Genomic DNA, 25,764 nt, shown 5'->3' on the forward strand with positions numbered 1-25,764 from the left:
AAGGGTAAGAGTTATTTGGGAGCAAAATAATTATAATTGATATGTCATTCACTTATTTACCACATTCCCATGTAACATTACACAACAGTGAAATAAAAGGATTGAACAATAAAATTGGTCAACTATGGTATAATTATATAACTAATTTTAATGCAAACACAAGTGAAGTATGAGTCCCCTTAATATCTTTTCTAATGTAACTAAAGTATTTACATTTTTTATTGCTAGGACTCTCTGATTCTTGAAAAATCTCAAAATTGGAGCTCCCAGAAAATGGACCATATTATGATTTGTTGCGTTTGCCTTGGAGATAATAGTGAAGATGCTGATGAAATAATTCAGTGTGACAATTGTGGAATAACAGTACATGAAGGTAATTCTATCATGTCTTCAACTTACTGTGAGTAATGAAGCATTGCTGTTCTTTTAATAGTATTGAGCAAGTTTGTTTATGAATAGGTTAAATAAATGGATTTTATAATGTAATTAACAACTCATGGGTATGTATATCCTATTGAATAGTGTAGTATTAAAATGATATTGCTAAAGATTTATGGTATTGTAGGGCTAATACCTTGAAGTTTGAAAAGAAGTGTCTTTTTAAATCCAATGACAAGTGTTTCTTTAACTGATTGTTTCTTGCTTTTTTATATACAGAAATGAAGAACTAATCAGAAATACATGCGTTACCAACTGATTATTGGTCATATTGATTGGTGTGTAATACAGGTTGTCCTAGCTTAATACCAATTTATTCAGCAATCATTTGAAGTTTCAGTGGGACTGAATAAAATGGTTCATGACTGCTCCATGTGGTTAGAGCCTTCACAGTATTCCCATAATGATGAGATTACAATTCCCGGCGTTTGGCTAACAGTTCACAATTATGGCTGCAGTGTCCCATAATCATGTGATCACCATTTGTAACCTTCAATTCTGACTTCCAACAAGCAAAATCAATGGAGAGGTCACAAATGGTGATCATATGATGCTGCGCTTAATGACTATATGAAATTCACTTAACAACAGCAACTGGAGCTGGCGCTAATGCCAATATAAGTTGATGGAGTCATGTAACATTACATGTTACAATCATGTTGCTTAGTGATAGCAAGTCACTACAGCAAGTCAACAGTCTCAGTTCCTGTTGTTAAACAAGTTGCTTGTATTCTGTATATTTCTTTCCACCCCCACTTTTTGAGTTTTGAATAGAATTTTTTTTTAAAAAAATGAGCAGGATCCTTTGTTTCAGAAAAAGAACCAGTTTTGTTGTGGTTAAATGTTATTAAATAAGTATTAAATGTTAGTAGTAGGTATGCTTATTTTTCAGTTGAGGAGCTCTGCTTTGCAGTTATGTATTCTTATTGAAATTAATGGAAAGATACTGTAAAATGCCATGAAATTCCACCAGAATGATTGGTTGAGCAGAACAATATACCTGTTGTATACATATTTAATTTCATTGAAAATAATTGAAACTAAGATTTAACTAATCAATCCAACCTCAATATTATTTTGTCTCACCTCATAAACTATGCTTGAAATATGATTCATTTAAGTAAATTAGGAGAAATTTCTTTAGGACCATAAATAGGCATGATAAGAAAGTGGCAACTAAGTTACAGTGGAGCAAAAAAGTATTTAGTCAGCCACCAATTGTGCAAGTTCTCCCACTTAAAAAGATGAGAGAGGCCTGTAATTGATATCATAGGTAGACCTCAACTATGAGAGACAAAATGAGAAAACAAATCCAGACAATCACATTGTCTGATTTCGAAAGAATTTATTTGCAAATTATGGTGGAAAATAAGTATTTGGTCAATATCAAAAGTTCATCTCAATACTTTGTTATATATCCTTTGTTGGCAATGACAGAGGTCAAACGTCTGTAAGTCTTCACAAGGTTGGCACACACTGTTGCTGGTATGTTGGCCCATTCCTCCATGCCGATCTCCTCTAGAGCAGTGATGTTTTGGGGCTGTCGCTGAGCAACACGGACTTTCAACTCTTTCCAAAGGTTTTCTATGGAGACTGGCTAGGCCACTTCAGGACCTTGAAATGCTTCTTACAAAGTCACTCCTTCGTTACCCGGGCGATGTGTTTGGGATCATTGTCCTGCTGAAAGACGTTTCATCTTCAATGCCCTTGCTGATGGAAAGAGGTTTGCACTCAAAATCTCACGATACATGGCTCCATTCCTTCTTTCCTGTACATGGATCAGTCGTCCTGGTCCCTTTGCAGAGAAACAGCCCCAAAGCATGATGTTGCTACCCCCGTGCTTCACAGTAGGTAGGGTGTTCTTTGGATGCAACCCAGCATTCTCTCTCCTCCAAACACAACAAGTTGTGTTTCTACCAAACAGTTCTACTTTGGTTTCATCTGACCATATGACATTCTCCCAATCCTCTTCTGGATCATCCAAATGCTCTCTAGCAAACTTCAGACGGGCCCGGACATGTACTGGATTAAGCAGGAGGACACGTCTGGCACTGCAGGATCTGAGTCCCAGTGTGTTACTGATGGTAGCCTTTGTTATGTTGGTTCCAGCTCTCTGCAGGTCATTCACTAGGTCCCCCCGTGTGTTTCAGGGATTTTTGCTCACGGTTCTTGTTATCATTTTGACCCCACAGGGTAAGATCTTGCATGGAGCCCCAGATCAAAGGAGATTATCAGTGGTCTTGTATGTCTTCCATTTTCTAATTATTGCTCCCACAGTTGATTTCTTCACACCAAGCTGCTTGCCTATTGCATATTCAGTCTTCCCAGCCTGGTGCAGGTCTACAATTTTTGTTTCTGGTGTCCTTCGACAGCTCTTTGGTCTTCACCATAGTGGAGTTTAGAGTGTGACTGTTTGAGGTTGTGGACAGGTGTCTTTTATACTGCTAACAAGTTCAAACAGGTGCCATTAATACAGGTAATGAGTGGAGGACAGAGGGGCCTCTTAAACAAGAAGTTACAGGTCTGTGAGAGCCAGAAATCTTGCTTGTTTGTAGGTGACCAAATACTTATTTTCCATCATAATTTGCAAAAAAAAAATTGTTCCAAATCAGACAATGTGATTGTCTGGATTTGTTTTCTCATTTTGTCTCTCATAGTTGAGGTCTACCTATGATGTCAATTACAGGCCTCTCTCATCTTTTTTAAGTGGAAGAACTTGCACAATTGGTGGCTGACTAAATACTTTTTTGCCCCACTGTGTGGTATAAGAGCCCTGGTTTCTCCTTTATGCAAAATATAATTAGCCCAACTTTCCATCTTTCATAGCCCCAGCTAAATAATAATTCCTAAATTTTGGAGTTAGCAATAGGCCTGTGGCAATGCCTGATAGTACTGATTTCTGATGCTGGTTTGTTCTCCAATATACATTTATAGGTACCATTTATTCCAACAGTTATACATTAAATTGTTAATAATAGAAAAATAAGCGTGAAAGATGGAAAGCATGTCTTATATTAAAATCCTCTTCATACAATAGGCTGGGCATAGTTTCTGTAATATATAGATTCTTGTTTTGTTCATAATAGTTTTTTTATTAGATCTCAATGTGAAAAAATACTAAGTGTTTGACTAGCAATATATTAATAGTGCTTTTAGAAAGTATTGATCAGTCCTGGACAAGAAATGTAATCATTTTAAAGTGCTTTTTTATAAATATTCCTTTGCAATATTCAATTTTTAAAAATGAAATTACATAAATGTTTTTATAGCTGTCTTTAAACAAAAAATCCTCCAAACTAAATTGTGATACTGGACCAGAGCATCTCCACCTGCATCCATTTTCCTGATCACAAAAGGTCTAAAAAAATACCTTTTGTATTTTGACTTAGAGATGCAGTTGATTCATTTATCTGCAATTGAATAGTTACTGTGTATTTTATATATTTATACTCTGTGTGTATGTGTGTATGTATGTGTATACATACATGCATGCATGCATACATACATACATACATACATACATAGATACATACATACCGGTTTTTTTTTCAGAGTATTAGATGCACCGGAGTGTAATACGCCCCAAGGCAAATTTTTTTAAAAAAGTTTTTGCAATATGCAGACCTCCCAAAAATTGCCCGTTTTTCATGAAAATGGGCCCATTTTTTTGTCAAAAAAAAGAGGCATGCATAGCGTTTAGAAGACTTGTAGAGTGTTGCTGGGAGCTGGGGGGGTCCTTTGGGATTGGGCGGCCTATAAATTTATTAAACATCAACACATTAAACATCAAAGGTGAGCAAAAAATACAGCCCGTTTTTTCTCCTCATTTCTATCCTCCCCAGCCCCCAGGAGCATTCTGGAAGCCTCCTAAAGGCTATGCACAGCTATTTTGATCAAGGGGGTGGGGTATCAGGAGGCAAACAATGCTGTATTTTTCAGAGTATAAGATGCACCCAGATTCTCAGCCTCTTTTTTGAGGGAAAAAGGTGCATCTTATACTCTGAAAAATACAATACATACACACACACACACACACTTTGTTTACTGTAATATTATTATTTACATACTGTAAAATATCCTAAATATTAATTTATTTTGCAAGCATTATTCAAAAGTCATCCTTGTTCGTATTCTTATAAAATTTCTTTTCCTTTTCTTCAGGATTATGTACACTGTGACATTGTTATTAAGCAGTGCTTAATATGCTACTTAACCATTCTTATAATGACTTGAAATACTCCTTGTTTTAAAATATTTTTATCCTGAATTTTCTTTTTGGTTGATAGGTAATTATACAATTATATTGCCCGGAGTCCTTCGGGAGTGGGTGGCATACAAATCAATAAACTCAATACAATCAAATATACAAGTCAACAAAAGTGTTTTCTTTTTCTTGGAATCAGCATAATTATAGGAAACTTAAAAGTGTATAGGGCCGAGATGTCGAACCTATGGCTCGCGTGACAGAGGTGGCAGCTAAAGTGTAGTTGCCAGCTGCTCTTCTGATTTCCGGCATGCCAGCCAGCTGGTCTTCACATGCGCTGGAGCACCGGAAAACCAAAGACCAGTTGGCTGGTGTGCATGCACATGCCATAAACCCAAAGACCAGGTGACTGGCATGTGTATGCACATTGGCCAGCTGGTCTTCAGGTTTCCAGCACTCTAGCCCACACACATTCCAGTTTGGGCACTCAGTGCCAAAAAGGTTTGCCATCACTGGTATAGAGGCTTCTGCAGATGTTTAAAAAAAATCTTTTTTGGTTGTTTTCTTGTGAAAGACAAGAAAATATAGACTTTTCCTACTAGAAATTGAATTCTTTGACATAGCCTGTCATTCTGACATGTATTATTTACTTATTATGTATGTATGTATGTATGTATGCATGCATGTATGCATGCATGTATACACACACACACACACACACACACACACACACATTGTTTCAATATCAATATAATCAGCCAATTACCTCCCAAAGACCAATTCGATCGCACAGGCTTGGCCTTCTCTGGGTTCCATCTGCCAGCCAATGCCGGCTGGCGACCCCCCCCCCCCGGGGGAGAGCCTTCTCTGTTGCTGCTCCAACCCTCTGGAACGAGCTCCCAGTGGAGATCTGGACCCTTATTACCCTCCCGGCCTTCTGTAAAGCGACTAAGTCCTGGCTGTTCCGCTGTTAAAGCACCCAGCCCCATCTTAATTGTGACTGTTGTGGATTTTAAAATTGTTTGTATTGTCTTATTTATTCCCTCCCTTGTTTATTGTGAGCCGCCCGGAGTCCTTCGGGAGTGGGCGGCATACAAAACCAATAAACTCAACTGAACTCAACTCAGAATCCATAGTAACCATGTCCTCCTGTTCCTTGTTTTTTCTGCTTAAATTTAGTGCTTGAGCGTGTGACAATATCTTTCTTTCTTTAATATCTATATATTTCCCTTGTTTGCAGGTTGTTATGGTGTTGATGGTGAAAGTGATTCCATTATGAGCTCTGCTTCAGAAAATTCCACTGAACCATGGTTTTGTGATGCTTGCAAATGCGGTGTCTCTCCAAGCTGTGAACTTTGTCCCAATCAAGATGGAATCTTTAAGGAGACAGATGCTGGCAGGTTAGTTACAATAAGGTCTCTGAAAATTAAATTGGTTTTTGTGCTTTTATTAATAAGTTGATCTAATAAATGCAAAGAAGTGAAAAAAGAAATAAATAAAGCAAATAATAAGCAGAACGAAGCAAAAACCAAAGTATATTTTAAAAGCTGAGTTTTGAAGCATACATTAAAATGAGAGTACATAGAATAATATTGATTAGTCTTTTCATTGCATTAATATTCTGCCAGTTCAATAGGACAGAGTAAATGCGTTTCAGTCCAGAATTGTAAATATTTGTTAATGAGGAATAGTAATCTTTTTTTACACATGTCTGGTAAATCCATAGGTGTTTAAATATTAATTCCAACTTTTTGTATTAATTCAAAAGCAGATTGAGATCTTTAAATCATATTACTATTCTCAAAACCATACAAATGTATATATTAAACCAAAAGCAATTAAGTTACAACCAGCCCTTTTAAGCTTTTTTCTTGAATTTTGCATTCTACTATTAAATTTTGGTATAGAACATTCATAATTATCAATAAGGCATGACAACTATTCATCCTTATGTCTAATTTGGAAAATGCTATTAACTTGTTTCTTTCCAATATTTAAACTACAGCTTAGAAAATGCCCAGATTCCCTTAGCAGGTCTTCGGAATCAAGGGCTTCCCAAAATAACATTTATGGACTATCCATAGCATATATAACATTCCTAAAATCATAATACTCTGTGAAATAATGAAATTATTTAAATTTAAGTCCATATTCTGTGCAGGAATTATTGCCTAGGACTTGAAATTTCTCAATAATATATGCATGGTCCATGGTGCTCTGAGCTTGGGGTTTGTTTGTTTTTTTGGCAGATGTTTCATTATCAAAGTAGATACACCAGTGCTAGAAAGGAGTGGGGTTTATTCTATATCTATACACTACTCCCAATATTGGTGGGTGTGGTCTTGATAAAACATTTAAATTTAATCTTTTATCTCAACGAACCCTTAAATTTAACTTAATAATGCAGAATAGGAAAAAAAGTAACATTGGATACATTGAAGGGGTCTTAGGGGGTCTTAGGAAAAGCTTAGAAATGAAAGCGATGCTTAGCATCAAATCAGTCTTTCACAGTTTTTAGCCTTAAAATAAATAAAAATACTACTTCAGTATTAAAAGCTGTTGAACGAACTATAGATTGCTATCCATCTATTCAAGGTGCAAGAATGTTTGGCTGGGCTGGACATTAACAACTTGCCAAATACTATTCTGTTGCTTTCAGTCTTAATCAGTTTTATTACTTCGGCAACAAAGAAACCCTCTGAAACTCAGCCACATTTTCTAACAATGAAATAACACATAGTTCCATTTCTATTCAGAGATATCTAAATATATTGAAACAGGAGGCTCAGAAATACGAAGTAATTCACGAATTTACTGTTGTTTTAAAGTGACTTTTTTGCATTTGAATATTTAATTTGATGAACTGTATTGAAAATGGTTTAACACCAGAAACCAGTCCCTAAATTGCAATTTTAATGATGGGGTTGAAAGGCTAATTTTACAATTTTGACATTTGCAGCTTATATAATTATCAATTTTCTCTTTTGAAAAAGTATATGGGAATATGTATGTAGATAAGTATAAAAAAAGCAATCTATTTTGTAAGCTACTTTACAATCATTTAAAGCTTTTCCGGTATGAATAATCTTTTTTAAATGATCTGAAAGCAGTATGAATGTTTAGGATCTTATCCAGTTGATTGATATCATCATTGCTTCATCTGGAAGAAGCTGAATAATATGTATTTGGAAGTCTGAAGTTGAAATGAGGTGATGGAGAAAGGTATCAGTAGCACAGAGCTAGCATTTTGAGATTGCTAAGACATAGACCTGGTTGTCTGGATTTTTGCAGCCAACTATATATAAAAAAAAAACCACCCAAATTTTAAACAAGGAAACAATTTGCAATAAATGATGCAACATTCTTTGCAACATCCATGTTGAAGGGTGGTGGATCCAGAAAAATTAGTGAGGTAGTATCTTGCTGAATTGTGGAATAAAATATTCTTTTAAATTAGAATATTAGAAGGGCAGATACAAGTTAAGATTTTGTTGCTTATCAATTTGGAATCCAGGCAGAGCTAACACAAGTAATGTACCTTCTTTGTATGCCAATAGATAAGAAAATCAACTCCCCTATATGTAAAATATATTAATTTATAAATTAAAATATAATAAATATGATTTCTTTTCAGTGGATCTAATTTGACTATAGAATGAATTTTCAGTTGGGTGAATAAATGAAATGGTTATGCTGGATTGATGACCCGTAATAAAGGTTTGTCAACAGCCATTAAGTAGTGATGATCAAACATACAGGTTCTGATCTTAAGCAGTGGAGAAGATCTCAGGAAGATGGAAAGGAAAAGGAAAGAAATATTTTTTTTATCCTACACTATTGAGCATTGTATAGGTTATAAAAACATGTTCTTCAAGGTTGAAAAGGGTATCTACAATAGACAGTACTATTACATAATGGGGAGCCCCAAAGTTGCTCACTTAAAATGTTCTTGAGCCTATGACCTCAAAGGGTGGTTGTATGATAAATTGTACATTTTTTTCTGACTTAAATTTGTCTGATTATTAAACTATTTGTTTTATAATTCTCTTTTTAATATGAAGTGATATTCCATTAAATAGTTAATATTAAATACATCTCTTTTTAAATGTGTTCCTTAATTTTATGAATGGTTGGGACAGGATAAAATCTTCTGTTTTGCTATAACCAAAATAAGACTATTGTCTTTATTTTGTTTGTTTCTTTTTTTCCTTTCCAATCACCAACATCTGTCATCTTTGCTCTGAGCAAAATAGATGGGGAAGTAACACGAAAGATTATTATTCTTTGATTACCCAATTTGTCTTAATTACAAGGTTCTCAAACATGTGCAGCTAAATAAATGAGCAGGAAAACATTTAGGCAATAGTATTAAAAGCAGCTGAAGCTGCCTCAGCTGTGAACTTGACTGACTTCTGTGTATTTTAATAAAGAGTCAGGATGGAGTTCACACATAGGTGGTTGAGGAAATGAGACACTTGTGTGCCAATCATTCTGAAATGGCAGTTTAAATCTGTAATACTACAGTACTTGTGTGACATGTACTAAAACATTTTGAGAAGGTCACTATGAAGCAAGCAGCCAGCTGTTGGGTTTATCATAGATAAACTCCTACAAAGCGCAGCAGCATTTAATACACCAGTGGAGCATGAAAAAACTGCAAATTAAATTGAGAAGCAGCTGTGGTTGAAGATGTGTATCTTTATATTGAACTCCTCAGGGTGCAATGGTGAGGTTGCATTAAAACATTCTATCAAAATCTCCAGCCAAACCCTTGCCTTTTAAACTAATTGAAGATAATGTGAAAGTGGCCTATTATTTCTCTCTATTTCCCACAACTAGTTTTCCTTTGTAATACTTCAGTGGGAATTTTAAAAAATTGAAAAGACCTCGTGATCTTCAAAAAAAATACATGAGTTAACATTTTGTTTTTGCACAAATGTTTTCTGAAAATAATTGCTCTATATTTCCACATTTTTTTTTCATAGAAAACATTAAAATGAGAAGTTGTAACATGGCAAAAATAATTGTGGATGTAAGAAATTATGTGTAGATTGAAATTATTTTCAATTCTGCTAGGTGCATATTAACAAAATCTGATTTAAAATATGCAAACTTGCATAGAGTGTTCTTGGATACAATTGTTTCATGATTTTACAATATGTATCTATTTTTTAGATGCTGCCAACAGATCACACTTATTAGACACAAAGGATAATCTTCTTGATGGGTGTGCTTTTACTATTCATTTGAAGTCATAAGGTTTCCTGTTTAGTGGGGGCTTCTAAGCAAATAATACCCAGTCAGAATATTTTGACAATTGCCAGTGCTGGTTATCACAATGGAATTTTCATAGGGCTATTCTAAAAAAAACAATTTGGAAGTTGCAACTTGTTAATGTTAAAGAAATGTTAAAGAAGATTTCAATATTTGAAGGAGGGCCTTTTATGGTATATACTTGCCCTAGGATTGCAGCCTATCAAGATTTCCCTTTACATTTCAACAGTATAATCTGGGCATAGTAAAGAAATGGAATAAAGGGCCTTCTTGGCCAGGATGTTCCATTAATGAAAGATCTTCTTTTAGAGATTTAACAGCAATGGCATTGATTATTTACTTATTTGTACCAATTACAGTATATTTTGCTTACTAGGTTATTAATGGCCTTCTATATTTCTAATGCATTGATGAATTGCAAGTTATTTTCTTTTATGCTAAGATGTTTTTGTAGGATGAGAGAAATACAGAAATTCTGTGAATTCTTATCTGCACATATTCCAAGTATCTATACAGAAGTTTGTAATATAGGGTGTTTTCAAAGGCATGTGGAAATATAACTTTATTTTAACCTAAGAAATTCAAGAAGGGTATGTAAAATGCTTCAACTTCATTAATTGTCATTTAAAACATATTCTTGTGCTAATACTCCAGATTTGTAAAAGATACAGTTATCAATTGGATCAATGCAACATTTTATTTTCCATCTTTTATTATTCAGAGGTAAAGAAACTGATATTTCAATATATGTCTCTTTCCTTTTACAGTTTTCAGTTGAAAACAAATGTAATAAAATGCACAATGTCATTTTTTGTTATAGATGGGTCCATATTGTTTGTGCACTATATGTTCCCGGAGTGGCATTTGGAGATATAGACAAATTGCGACCAGTAACACTTACAGAAATGAACTATTCCAAGTATGGTGCAAAGGTAATATCACAAGAGATATATTTTACTAACATGTAGACTGTTATTGTGTATTTATTTATTTTGTTTGTTTCTATTCATTGCAACCAAGTATTCAAAATGTAGATCAATATTTATTTAGTTATTATGAGCCATATTTATTTATGGAGATAAGAAACAATGTAATTATTGTTCATTGTTATTATGATCTCATATATTGTTATATATAATAGAATAGAGCAGAGCAGAGCTGGAAGGAAACTTGGAGGTCTTCTTGTCCACCCTCCTTCTCAAGCAGGAGAACCTTCAGTATATTATTTCAGATAAGTGACTGTCTAGTCTATTCTTAAAAACCTCCAGTGATGGAGTGCCTATGATTTCTGAAGGCTAGCTATTCCACTGATTAATTATTCTCACTGTTAGGAAGTTTCTCCTTAATTCCAGGTTGCTTCTCTCTTTGGTTAGTTTCGAAATACTGTTTTTTGTCTTGCCATCTGATGCTTTGTAGAATAATTTTACCCCTCTTTCTTTGTGGCAGCCCCTCAAATAGTGGACTACTGCTATCATGTCACCCTAATTCTTCTTTTCTTTAGACTAGCCAAACCCAAATCCTGCAATTCTTCTTCATATGTTTTAGTCTCCAAGCCTTAGTTGCTCTTCTCTTAAATTTTCCCAAGGTTTCAACATCTTTTTTATGGTATGGTGACCCAAATTGGTTGGTGTGGTCTTACTAGTTTTATAAAATGGTACTAGTACTTCACGTGATCTTGATTCTATGCCTCTGTTTATTTCATATGCATTATATTATCTTTATTGGAATTGTATTAAAAGTGAGGTAGGAAATCAAATATCCAAATCTAATTCAATTTTATTTCAGAAATTTAGAATAATTTATGTGAATTTTTCTGTTGAAAATAGAGGGGGGGGGGAATCTATTTTAATTTGAATGTCCTATCATTTGTGCTGTTTGCTTATTTCTCCATTTTATTGTTTATTATTTATCTTGTATAAGTTTGGATTCTTTAAAAGTACATTTTGAAAGCAGTAGAGATATTTTAAAGTACACTCCAAGTATAGGTGGTTCTTGCTTGACAACCATTCACCTGTATAGATTGCCTATACTTACACTATATTGCCAAAAGTATTCGCTCACCCATCCACATAACAGAAGCAGTTGTGAGCGAATACTTTTGGCAATATAGTGTATAACTATAGGGATGCTTCAGCTATACCCACCTCTGTCCATTTGGCTGCCCTGAACAACAGAATTCCTCAACATTTATGATATTAAGGCTGAAGTAGAGGCTCAGGGCCTTGAACAGTCTCATCATGCTACCGCCACCTCTGGGCATCTACATTGATTCCAGTGCCACCAATACCAAGGAGTGTCATCTCAGATCTGGCACCATGGTCAGCCACCACAGTGCAAAGCCCCAGCTATCCATATGCTCTACAGATGCTGCTCTCTCTAGATGACATTTGCTGTTTTCCTCCCACTGCTGATGAGGAGTGCCTGGCTTGGCCCTCTGCAGGACAGCTCCTGGCCGCACCAGACATTCTTTGTCAGGTTGCTTATGCCTTTCACCAATTCATGTGCGCTGCTGTCATGTTTTGGAAGGTGTTAGAGGCTTTTACATAAAGCCAGACTGAGTGCATCTTATCAGAAGCAGGAGGAAGACAAGTAAAGGTGAGTTGTGCACAGCAGGGTGGTTGCTCTATGCACTAGGATGACATGCAGCAGCTTGAGGTTCACTCCCTGGCAGCAGCAGTAAGGCTGAAGTAGAAATCCAGAGACAGTGGTATCTGGTGAGACTGCTCAAGACCCTAGATGTCTTTTTGGCCCTAGTGCTGCCTCTACTGCCAAAGAGTGTCATTTGCAGGATATAATGGTATGTGGAAATAACTCTGAAAGATCGGGAAGGGGAGAGGTGCTCCCAGAACAATTAGATAAGGGAATACGTAGCCCATAACTGCATAATAGAAAAATAGAGACTCAGAAGGAATCTTTCCTGACTTTTCAGATTGTAAAAGAGACAGCAAGAGATGCACATGGTCGGACTTGCAAGATTCTGTTATAATAAATTAGAATTAGCTCAACTGCTAATATTTCCTATCTGGTGTACCTGGGAAGCCCGACAAGGATAGCTAAAGTAGCAGATATGAAAAGAGATAGTTGGGTGAGAGAGTTAACAAGTCTCAGGGCTGGGAACCACTAGCTGGGAACGACTTAGATCAGGGTGTTTATTTAATGACTGGTGGAATTTTATTAATAATGGCAGTGGGGATTGCTATGATTGTGTCTTTAAGCAGCGAAGTTATGTGACATTGCACTTTACAACTGTGTTACTCAGCAAAGGAAATTCTGGTCTCAATTATCGTGGTTAAATAATTACCTATAGTTAGTACTTGAGGTCTGTTTTTCTAGTATTTATTCCATTGCTTTCTCTCACTGATCTGCGGCAGGAATGTAGCTTCTGTGAAGATCCTCGTTTTGCAAGAACTGGGGTTTGCATTAGCTGTGATGCTGGAATGTGTAGAGCTTATTTCCATGTGACTTGTGCTCAGAAAGAAGGCCTATTATCAGAAGCTGCAGCAGAGGAGGTAAATAAGCTTGAGTATTCTAATGATTCAGTCTGAGGTGGGTTACAATTAAAATTCAGATGAAAATATAAAAATATCATACCAAGCAACATTTTTGTTTTGTTATGTTATGTTATCTTGAAGCCCTCCTTAGATTTAAGTGCAAGTAGTCTTGGTGGAAAAAATATTTAGGGGCCAAGAACATACCTTTTTTTTAATTAATTATGTTTTTGTTTCCTTACATCATGAAGGCATTGTCTGCCTTCCTGTTTTCCTTCTGTTTTCTTTAAGATTTATCCTGCAATTGTAAATAGGTTGATTATGACCTTCAGCTCTATTATGATTGAGTGCTTCTCTAATCAAATAACAAAGTGTTCAGATGCCCCATAATATCCATCATTTTTGTCTGATATTTTGTCAGATAATAATCTATAGGTTCTTATATCTGTTTACACTAAAAAAAACTGCTTTTGGTTGCAAAATTCTTATTATCAACTGTGTTATCCGTGTACTGACAGAAATAAAACTACACTTGTTTATGTGTACATAAAATCAATAATTCTTTAAGCTTATAATTTTTTAGAAGTTGATAAAGTTTTTTCAATTTGACTTGCCTTCATTAAAAATATGAACATGAGTTGTGAATTAAGGGAAATATATGTGTTGCATGATCCAATCTGAATCAGTCACTGGGATCAGATATTTTTTTCTTCCAAACCTTCAGATTCGTCCTGGAACCCATTCCCAGGGAACTTCTCACTTTCCAGAATGTTGGGGTATTCTGAACTGCACTGTGGATTTAGTTTTGTAGCCAGTAAGATTGCTGGTTGAGCAGGGACAAAAATAGCTAAAAGATAAAAATTTAAATGATTGAAGCCCCTTGTCAATCAACAAAAGTGCTGATTTACCACTGGCTTACTAGGTACTTAGGAACCGAGGGCATGGCAGCACAAGGAAACAACAGTCAACAATTTAATAGCCAGCTATCAAAACCCTGATTAATAATTAAAAGCCACACACAATCAGGCATCACATAAAAATAATGCATAAACAGCCCAGTGCACACATTCTGGAGAGTGAGAAGTTTTCTGAGAATGGATTCTAGCATGATTTCAAAAGCTGGAAGAATAAGCCTCTGGTCTCAATGACCTACTCAGAGTTGCTTTATACTATGATTGAATAAAACTGTTTTAGAAGCTTTCATGATCTTTTCTGGATCATGATGTCCTGCACTGCCACTTGGATTATTGCAACTCTGCCCACACTGACCTACCCTTGAAGAGAGTTCAGATGCTACAATTGGTCCAGAATGCAATAACTTGGATAGTTTTGGATGCCCCTAGCACATATAACAATCTGCGATCTGTTCACAGATGCCATTCAAGATGTCAGTTATTACCTTTAAAGCTCTTATGGCATGGGTCCAGGATATATGTAGAACCATTTTTTCTGCAAGGGAATCAGCCTGCTCCACTTGGGCCGGCAGAAAGAGCTTACTGTGGATGCTCTCAGCCAAGGAATTCTGTGACAGTAATCTGTCCAGAATGCCCGCACAGAAATCCAGGCATTTATTCCATGACTTCCCTCCTTTGGAACATCTTGCCACAGAAAATAAGATCTTCCCCTCTGTTTTAGCCTTAAGGAAAAGTCTTAAACCTGGATAGGCAAACTAGCATGGGGTCCTGATGGAAAAGCCGTTGGCTGAAGGTGATTGGTGCACTAACAGAGAAAGCATCTTTACCTGTCCCCTCCAAACTCAGGTTTCTTAGCCTGTTTTAATAAAAATTTTAATCTGTTGTCATATTTATAATTGTTTTGATATTTGTATATTCTTTGTATATTTGTATAATTTTTCTTATTGTAAGCCACTCAGAGTCTCTTCAAACTGTAAGATGAATGGAAAATAAAATTGTTTAAAAATGTTCTTTGTTTTTGTTTTATTGCATTAGGATATTGCAGATCCTTTCTTTGCTTACTGTAAACAACATGCTGACAGAATGGATAGAAAATGGAAGCGTAAGAACTATTTGGCTTTACAGTCCTACTGTAAAATGTCTTTGCAGGAAAGAGAAAAACAACTTTCACCTGAAGCTCAGGTATTATAATAGTTTATTTGTATTTGGTACAACCTTCTGAATAAGAATGATAACCAAGAACATGACAAAAAAGCAAGAAGAGGAACTGGAAGTAGCAACCAGATTGCAATTAACTAAGAAAGTGAAATACTTGGGGATCTGGCTGTCAGCAAAATGTTCCACAATTAAAGACGATAATCATAATAAATTAGTGATACAAATAAAGAAAGATTTAGAAAATTGGAAGAATATTCAGTTATCACTTATGGGACATATAGCAACAATTAAAATGAATATCTTACCAAGAATCCTATTCCTGTTGCAAGCCGCACCAGGTAAAACATTCTTTCAAGAATTAAAGAAAATAACCGCTAGGTTCATTTGGCAGGGACGAAAACCGGGGATTAAACTAAAGTCAATGCAAGACAGCAAGGAGAGGGGAGGCTTAGCATTACCAAATTGGGATTTATATGCATCAGCAGTAACAATAACATTGGTGAAGGACTGGATAGAGCTAAAGAATAAAAGAATTCTGACCTTAGAAGGCCCTGACCTGCAGGCAGGCTGGCATACATTTCTATGGGATGATAAAAATAAAACGCACAAATACTTTCAAAATCAATCAGAAGAGCCTTACTGCAGCAATGGTTCAAAATAAAAAAAATCCACTATGTGAACATCCCAAATTGGCTATCACCAACAGAAAGGACGACTCACCCAAATTTTACAGATTGGAACAAAATCCTAAGATACAAAGACTTAATTGATAGACAGGGAAATTTAAAAACAATTGAAGAATTGGCAGATCAGAACATGAAAGTTGACTGGCTAACTTACCTCCAAATCAAAACTAAATACAATAATGATACTAAATTATATGGCATCGAAACAGAACCACACAAATTGGATAAAATTATTCAAAGCCCAGATAGAAAGATGATAGGGAGAATATATAAATTCCTCCTGAAGTATATATTGGAAGAAGAAATTGTGAAAGAACAAATGATAAAATGGGCGCAGAACTTTGGCTATAATATTGAATTAGACAAATGGGAAAAATTGGGGGGAATAAATTTAAAAATGACACTATCAGTTCCATGCAAGGAAAACCAGTACAAAATGTTTTACAGATGGCACCTGGCACCATCCAGGTTAGCTAAAATTTCAACAAATACCTCCCCAAAATACTGGAAATGCGAATCAATACACAGAACATATTATCATTTATGGTGGACCTGTGAGGAGGCAAATTTTTTTTTGGAAAATGATCAAAAATTGGCTGGAGGCAATAACAGAGGTTAAAATAGAATGGAAACCTGAAGTTTTTTTATTAGGAATTATGTCGGTGAAATACAAAAAAGAAATCCAGTATTTAATACTACATATACTTACAGCGGCAAGGATTGCCTTTGCCCAGAAATGGAAAAACAAATTAATCCCAAATGAAGATGAAATAATAAGAAAGATTATGGACTGTGCCGAAATGGATAAACTAACTAAAGAAATACAGGGAAAGGAAGAATCAGAATTCTACCAGATATGGGATAAATGGTATAGGTGGATGGAGGAAAGAAACAAAAATCAATGAAAGAATATAACAACACTCAAAAATAGTAGTTATGAGTAAAATAAGAGGGTTAAGAATGGTGAAATCTAAATGAAATACAATAGAAGGGGAAATAATATAAGGTGAGAGGTATCGATTGATGATTGCTAATATAAAAAACAGGAAGTTCCTGTTCGCACTGTATTGTATAAATGTGGTGTACGTCTAATTTTTGTGTGTGTGTATTTTACATGTTTGTTAATAAAAATCTTTAATAAAAAAAAAGAATGGTACATCAAAATTAAATGAAGCAAGCATTTCTGGAACCACTGATTCTCAAGTATTTTGTTTACCTGTTTGCATACAGTGTAACTTTTTTGTTGACTTAAATTAACATTTTGTTTCTCCAGTGCACTGCTCGGAGAGTCCAATGCTGGGTTAACACAGCCTATCTGCCCTTGGACTGAGTGATGTTTTTAGTTGACCACGCCTCCCTTTGCCTCTGCATGCTCAGTTCGAAAACTCAGTCCGCCCGTTAGGACTGTTTTGGGAGAGCTCCAGTCTAAGATCAGATAGGCTGGAAAGTTTCCCACTTTGGACCACATTTAGATTCTCAGATAGAGAAAATTATAGCTACTGTAAGAACTGTCAAAATTGCCTCCATTGAGGCTTCTGTCGCTTTAAAAGGGCTACCGGGCTTTCTCTGCTGCTGCTGGTCGCAAGCGCTCCAGAGGATCGAGAAAGCTCGCCCAGCGGATGCTGGTGAGTGGCAGGAGCGGCTAGTGGGATGAGCGATTTCCCCAGCCAGGACAGGGGCGTTCCAGGCGAAAAGAAGCCCCAGAGAAGGCTCTGAGAAGGCTCTGAAGCCTGCAGGCCATATTGCTAGGGATCCCTCAGCTGCTCCATTCTGCCTGGCAACAGCGGCGACGGTTGGAACCTTCGCACGCTTTTCTGGGCTGTGAGGCTAGAAAGAGCGGGAAGCGGCTGCGCGCGCACCCCCCACCATTTTGGATCGCTGTGAAGAGCGGCAAGAGCGCAGATCGTGCGAGGAGCGGGAAAAAAAAAATTCCTTCAGAGGCTGCTAGTGAGAGGCAGGAGAAGCGAAGAGCCAGACAGCCCAAGCGGAGCCACAGCCAGCCCTCAGCGACCGCAGAACGCCGCGAGGAGGCTGGGGACTAGCCTGGGGAGCCAGCTAGTCTCTCCCTCCTGAGAGGAAGATAAGTCTCGGGGAACCGAGGGCGGTGGGAGGAAGGAATCCGACCCCCAGGCGGCCCTTCCCTCCTGAAGATTCTGCAAGCGCATTTGAGCCTCAACGGCCAGCGCGTGCCCATCCCAGCTCCAGCTATCTTCCAGGCCTCATGGGGACCTGAAATGGCAGAGGAATGCAGGGAGGCCTTAGGGGAACAGGCAGGGCCCTCCAGCAAACGCAGTAAGCTGGATCCCTCTGTGAAAAAAGGCAAAGGGCACAAGGGCTCACTTGAAAGGTCTTCACCAAGAGCCACAGTGGATCCCAGGTAGGTTTCTAGGCCCCATCAGCCAGAACCTAGCCCAGACCATCGCAGCAGGAAGGTAGCTTCCCCTGATTGTGAGGCCCAATCCCCTGGGGACAGTGAATTCTTGTCTGGGGATGACTATAGGTCCAGGGATCCGTCTCCAGAAGCTTCTTGGGGGTACCCCGACTCCCCTAGCTCCTCCATTGGAGAGGAACGAGATTCTATCCAGAATTCCCAGTGTGGGAAGGGTGAATCCAGCTCAGGCAGGCCTAGCCATCGCAGGCCCAGTAAACAGAAGCTGAAGAGGGGTAAAGGCCCTGCTCTTTCTGATGAAATGAGGGAGGTAATTTCCTTAGTCATTTCCCAAGGGATAGCTGAAGGCATTAAGCACAGGGGCTCTCGCAAGGGCAAGGCCCCAAAGGAAAAGTGCAAGCCTAAGGCCTCCACTTCCAAGGAGCCTGTATCCTCCTCCCCATCTTCCAGCCCATCTCACTCTGGGCTTTCAAGTTCTGAGCAGGAAGAAGGGGAAATTTTCGTGCTTTCTGAAGACGAAAACCCTACCCCTGACAAACCAGCATTCACTGGCCTGTTTAAGCCGTCCTTATTCAAATCAATCTTACACAAGGCCATGACGGCGACAGAGTTAGGCCCCACTTCCAGACCTGAGGCCTCTCAAGCTTCCAAATCCAGGGATCATAAGCATGGCTTATTCAAAGAGACAATAGAAACTCCTGAGGTTATCTCGGTGCCTGACCTCTTTATGGACGCTGTACAGCGCCAGTGGCTACAGCCAGACACCCTAACCAACCCCACTGGGGGGGACAGGGCACTGTATGCCTTGGAGGGGAAAATGGAAGATATCCTGAAATTCCCCGAAGTAGATGCCCCAGTTGTGTCTCTAACTTCCAACTCAAACCTGCCAGCTGAGCTCCTAGAGGGACTAAAGGCAGAAGATAAGAGGTCAGAAAAGGCGTGTCATAAAACACACATGGTGTCTGCCTGGGCCATCAAGGCATCCACCTCTGCCTCCTTCTTTATCAGGGCCACCTTGTTCTGGCTACGCCAACTCAGGTCTAGGCCACTACCCAGGAAATCTAGATGGCGCCATGAGCTAACCAAAATTATTACCGCTGTCGAGTATTCTTGACAGCAGCCAAATTCCAGGGCTCTCGCTTCCAATATCACTTCACGCCGCCTCTTATGGCTTAGGCATTGGCAAGCCAAAATGAAAGCCAAGTGGAAGCTGGCATCGGCCCCATTTACGCTGTATGCCGACAGGTGGGAGGAGATAACATCGGACAAGTGGGTCCTCAACACCATTCGGAGGGGCCTTGTCCTGGATTTTCTAACCTTTCCCCAGAGAAAGTTTATTCGCTGTCCTACCCCCAGGAACCCAGAGAAGAGGGAGCGCATGAGAGCAGAAATCCGCCATCTCCTAGAGATAGAGGTGATAGAGCCAGTCCCCAGGGATCAGCAAGGGAGGGGCTTCTATTCCATCCTCTTCCTGGTGCCCAAGAGTTCAGGGGGGTGGAGGGCCATCTTGGACCTCAAAAGTCTAAATCTGCATCTGGCTTACAAGAGGTTCAAGATGCAGTCACTCCACTCCATCCTGGACTGTGTGAGGGAGGGGAACCTATTGACATCAATAGATCTCAAAGAGGCCTACCTGCCTGTCCCCATCCATGTGGCCCACAGGCGGTTCCTGAGGTTCTGTTCGGAAGGGAAGCATTTCCAATACAGGGCTCTTCCCTTCGGGCTATCATCTGCGCCCAGAACATTCACCAAAATTCTGGCAGTGCTAGCGGCTCATCTCCGCAGTCATCCGGTTCGTCTGGAAGGTTATTTGGACGATATAATTATTCATTCTCTCACCACCAAGCAGGCACACCGCGATATTTCTCTAACTGTGCAGACCCTGCAGCACCATGGCTTCTCTGTCAACATGGAGAAGAGCCAGTTCCGGCCGTCCACCTGTATACAGCACCTGGGTGCAGTCATCAACTCCACCTCCTGCCAGGTATTTCTTTCTCCAGACCGGCTGTCCAACCTGAGACGCAGAGTGAAACACTGCAGCCTTGCCAGGTCGGTACCAATCATCCAACTGTCCCAGCTCCTGGGGATAATGTTATCGTGCCTGAGGGTGGTTCCCTGGACTCGTCTTCAAGCCAGGGAGCTGCAGTGGTTCCTGTTACGCATGCAGAGGGCCAAGGCCAGCAACTCACACAGGCGGGTTCGGCTCCCACGAAGGGTGATCCGATCTCTGGCATGGTGGAGGTCCAAAGCAGTCAAGAAGGGCTGCTTGTTCAAGGAGCCGGAAAGACTAGTTGTCACCACGGACGCCAGTCTCCTGGGGTGGGGCGCCCACTGTCAGGGCCACCTAGCCCATGGCCGATGGAATCAGAGGGAGGCCGCCCACAGCATCAATTGGCTGGAACTGAGGGCAGCTCGCCTCGCGCTGAGAAGGTTCGCCGCTCTAGTAAAAGGGGCTCATGTTCTGTTGATGACAGACAATGTGGCGACAAAGCGCATATAAACCGGCAAGGGGGCACTCGATCAAAGGCCCTCATGCTCGAGGCGGAACGTCATCTGGCTTCTGTCAGTGCAGATCACATCTCCGGCGTAAGCAACCGGGAAGCAGACTGGCTGAGTCGCCAACGCATTGACCACTCGGAGTGGCGCCTGCACCCGGACCTGTTCCAGCAGATCGTGAGGAGATTCAGCAAGCCACAGGTAGACCTGTTTGCCACACACAACAACACACATCTCCCACGCTTCTTCAGTCACTGCCACTCGCCCCAGGCGGAGGGAACAAACGCACTGAGGTCAGTGTGGCCTCAGGGACTACTGTATGCCTTCCCTCCACTTCCGCTCATCCCTCAGGTGGTGAACAAGCTCCTGGCCGAAAAGGCAGACCTCATCCTGGTGGCTCCCTTCTGGCCCAGAAGGCTCTGGTACGCAGACCTGGTCAGTCTCTCAGTTCAGAGACCGTGGCGAATCCCTCGGGACCAAATCTCCCTCAGCCAAGGGGCCGTCACCCATCCGGCGCCCCAGTGGCTACAGCTAGCCGTTTGGCACTTGAGGGGGAGCTCCTGAGAAAACAGAAGTTCTCTGACCAGGTCATTTGAACAATCCAAGCATCCAGGAGGCCTTCTACCACTAGAATCTACGATGCCACCTGGGCCACATTCTCTCAGTGGTGCAAGACTAGAGACATAGAGGCCTCATCAGCCTCGATCCCTCAGACCCTAGACTTTTTGCAGGAGGGTCTGGACAAGGGTCTTGCGGTCAGCACTCTCAGACGTCAGGTTGCAGTGCTGTCTACTATCCTGGCTAGGGGCTCCTCTTGCTCTCTGAGTCAACTTCCTCAGATCAAGAGCTTTCTCAAAGGAGCAGCGAACATCAGCCCCCAGCTGCTCACCGGTATCCGTCTTGGGACCTTCCATTTGTGCTTAGGGCTCTGACAAAAGCCCCATTTGAGCCTTTGAGAAAGACCAGTCTGCGCCACCTTACCATCAAAACTGCCTTCCTGGTGGCTATTACATCCGCTCGCAGGGTATCCGAGCTGGCAGCTCTTTCTGTCAGGGAGGATTTGTGCGTAGTTCACCCAGACAGAGTAATTCTGAGGCTTGATCCGTCCTTTACTTCGAAAATTAACTCTCTGTTTCACAGGACTCAAGAGCTTATTTTGCCCAATTTCTGTCCCCATCCTTCTCACCCTAAGGAGCGTGAGTGGCACAAGTTGGACGTGAGATGAGCCGTGCGTACGTATTGAAAGAGGACAAAAGACTTCCGCCGTTCAGAGGCGTTCTTTGTCTCTTTCCTCCCTGCGTCCCTTGGCCACAAGGTCTCCTCTCACACAGTGGGACGTTGGCTACGCACTTGCATCAAGCTGGCATATGAACACCAGGGCAAAACAGCTCCGAGACGGGTCACCGCACACTCCACTAGGAGCGCAGCAGCTTCTGCGGCCTGGGCAACCCAGGCTTCTATTCTAGACATTTGTAGAGCGGCCACATGGGCTTCCCCCACGGCCTTTATCAAAAACTATAAGATTGACACCTTTGCCTCAACCGAAGCCTCTTTTGGCAGAAGAGTATTACAAAGAGTGGCTGAAAGGCCAGAGGCTACGGCGCTTCCCCACCCTGGGACTCAATAGCTTGGGCATGTCCCAGCATTGGACTCTCTGAGCAGTGCACTGGAGAAAGACTGTTGGCTTACCTGAACGGTCGTTCTCGGGGCACTGCGAAGAGAGTCCAAACCCGTCCGGGGTGTTTATTATATTGAACGATGTGACTGTATTAACTGTAACTGATTACAGGATGGTTTCCTTCGTTTTCAAACTGAGCATGCAGAGGCAAAGGGAGGCGTGGTCAACTAAAAACATCACTCAGTCCAAGGGCAGATAGGCTGTGTTAACCCAGCATTGGACTCTCCTCGCAGTGCCCCGAGAACGACCGTTCAGGTAAGCCAACGGTCTTTCTCAGCTATTTCCGTTTCCATGCATCAACATCTTCATTGTATTGAAGTTGAGATAATGGAGATCATGATCTGACCAAGTTAACTAACGAATTCATATCATTTACGTTTCTGTTTAAAAGATGAAATAGCAAAGAAATCCCATGAAATGACTTTCCTTTTTGCAGAAATGGATAAAAATGAGAATTATAGTTCAGATAAATAATTGATTTACATTGGCACATGATTTTGCATATATGCTGATAATATCTAACCTGGTTATGATTGATGAGAGACACATCTTATGGTTATACAGGTAGTTCTTGACTTATGACCATTTGTTAAGCAGCCATTTGAAGTTACAACACTGAAAAATGTGATTTACGATTTACATTTTTGCCTGCCATAGTTTCTCTATGGTCACGTGATCAAAATTAATCTTTGGCAACTGACTTAACATTATAACTGTTGAAGCATTCCAATGTCATATGATCACATGGTTACTTGATTAGTCTAATCCATGGCCACAAGATTTAATTATGCTGTCAATTTGGATGCAATAAAAATAACTTAGAGATTGGAAGATTTGTCTATGGTTATATTTTATTTTCATAATTAAAAGCAATATTCCCCTGAAAGGTGGTTGCTGTGTAAAACATATACAGGAAAATAAATACTTTCATGTTCTGCTGGTGAATTTCCTTTATGGATCAAAGTGACTAGCAGAGCTCCTCTTGTGTGCTATGAGTTGGAAAATTCAAAATTGCTTTTGAAGAAAAACAGATTATGAAGAAAATAGATTCTATTATCAGACTTTTTAAGTTTCTGGATTGCACGATAGGATAACATGATCTTGACGAATACAGGATCACTGTATGCAGAGTAAAGTCCATAATAGACTCTCTTGATAATTCATTTAGCGTGTATTAAGCGCAATTTGTCATAAATGTATAGTTTTTTAAATAAGATGAAGGTCTTTTTTCCCCCTTGATTTTATACCCTGCAATGTTTAATTTTGTGACATAGGCTCGAATTAATGCCAGACTTCAGCAGTACCGTGCTAAAGCAGAATTAGCACGCACCACAAGACCACAAGCATGGGTTCCAAGAGAAAAACTGCCGCGGCCACTTACTAGCAGTGCTTCAGCAATACGTAAGCTCATGCGTAAAGCTGAATTAATGGGCATTAGTACAGACATCTTTCCTGTTGACACTTCAGATACCAGTTCTAGTGTGGATGGAAGACGAAAGCATAAACAACCAGCATTGACTGCTGATTTTGTGAATTATTATCTTGGTAAGTCTGAAATACTCAAATTCAATTTTGAAGCTACGTTTTGGTTAGAGGTAAAGCAGATTGCAATGGGAAGACTGGTAAGTTATTCTGTTGCAATTCACTTCGTTTAATTTTGTTTTCAGAAAATGTTGGATTTCTATATGACTCCTGTTTCTCTGAAGCAAACAAGAAAAAAAACTTAATATATTTTCCCTTCACTTACTCATTCCTAATGTGCTTCAAATTGAATTTTCTTTTCTTTGTGATTAGAGGGATTGAGACCTTTCAAGGTTTATCTTCCCTTCCCCCTCCCTACCCCCATTGCAGTTATTGTAGCATACAGGAGCAGCTTTTATCATTCTAGATCAGTGGTTCTCAACCTGTGGGTCGGGACCCCTTTGGGGGGTCGAACGACCCTTTCACAGGGGTCGCCTAAGACCATTGGAAAACACATATTTTCAAAAAAATATGGAAAACATAAAATAATTTTATGGTTGGGGATCACCACAATATGAGGAACTGTATTAAAGGGTCGCGGCATTAGGAAGGTTGAGACTCACTGTTCTAGATGATTAGCCTCATTATTTGATAGACAGTTGGGTATAGCAATCTGCTATGAAAGTGGGCTTCAGGAGGCCTTAATTTAGTTCAGATCCATGATTTTAAGTTTCTCAAAATATCTTCACTAAAGTGAAGTGAAAATAATATGTTATGGTTAATTTTTCAATAAAGGATAAAAAAGTTTATTCCTTAAAAAATAGTTTTGATACCTTTGACTATTGAGTACCGTTGATTACCCTTCTGAAATGACTCTGCAGATTGGGAATGAGGATCACTCCCCTATTGTCCTGATTTACTTCCTTCCTCTGAGGTCATTTTTATTCAATATTGATTGGGAATGACAAATATATCCCTCAGCTTCTTCTCCACTTATTTTTGACATCTATATGAAACTGCTGAGTGAGATCATTGTCTGCTGAGTATGCTAATGATACTTAGTTGTACATCTTTGCCCATAGTGAACTAAGCGATGTAACTAGCATCCTTTCTAAGTGCCTAGATACTATTGAGGATTGGGCAACAGGTTAAAACTGAGCCCTGTAAAATAGAGTGTGTGTCAGTTGCACCCATTCTTGGATCATAATATATTTTTCACACTCACCCATTCCATGGTAATCTCCTTTTTCACTATTGTAATGTGCTTTCCATAGAGATCCCCTTGAAAAATATCTGGAAGCTTCAGTTGATTCAGTAATAGCAACCCACACAGTTTTGTGAAAGCCCTAATTTACACATGTGCCACCTGTTGCAGGAGCTGCATTGACTTGTGATTTGCTTCCAGGTTCAATTCAAGGTACTGGTTATCACCTTTAAAAGCCTACGTAGGCTTGAGGGTTTTCACTTTTAGTCACTACGAATGATATATATGTTCATATATAGGATCTTGGATAACTGTGTACTATTTGAATTTATCTGCTAATTGAAGGTACTAATGTGGGAAAGTGGTTTTGTGCA

The 25,764-nt window shown here is 39.5% G+C and overlaps 1 protein-coding gene across 3 annotated transcripts in view; it reads left to right on the forward strand.

Moving 5' to 3' along the window:
- Positions 1-25,764, forward strand: part of PHF14 (PHD finger protein 14) — a 155,701-nt gene that overhangs the window by 25,882 nt on the left and 104,055 nt on the right. For all 3 annotated transcript variants that reach the window (XM_032235252.1, XM_032235254.1, XM_032235253.1), the window contains exons 4-9: positions 229-373; positions 5,883-6,042; positions 10,737-10,848; positions 13,288-13,425; positions 15,354-15,500; positions 24,000-24,270. In XM_032235252.1, coding sequence (XP_032091143.1) covers positions 229-373; positions 5,883-6,042; positions 10,737-10,848; positions 13,288-13,425; positions 15,354-15,500; positions 24,000-24,270 — 973 coding nt within the window. The remainder of the gene's footprint in view (positions 1-228; positions 374-5,882; positions 6,043-10,736; positions 10,849-13,287; positions 13,426-15,353; positions 15,501-23,999; positions 24,271-25,764) is intronic.

The sequence above is a fragment of the Thamnophis elegans genome, chromosome Z, assembly GCF_009769535.1.
Source record: "Thamnophis elegans isolate rThaEle1 chromosome Z, rThaEle1.pri, whole genome shotgun sequence".
In the NCBI taxonomy this organism is placed as follows: Eukaryota; Metazoa; Chordata; class Lepidosauria; order Squamata; family Colubridae; genus Thamnophis; species Thamnophis elegans.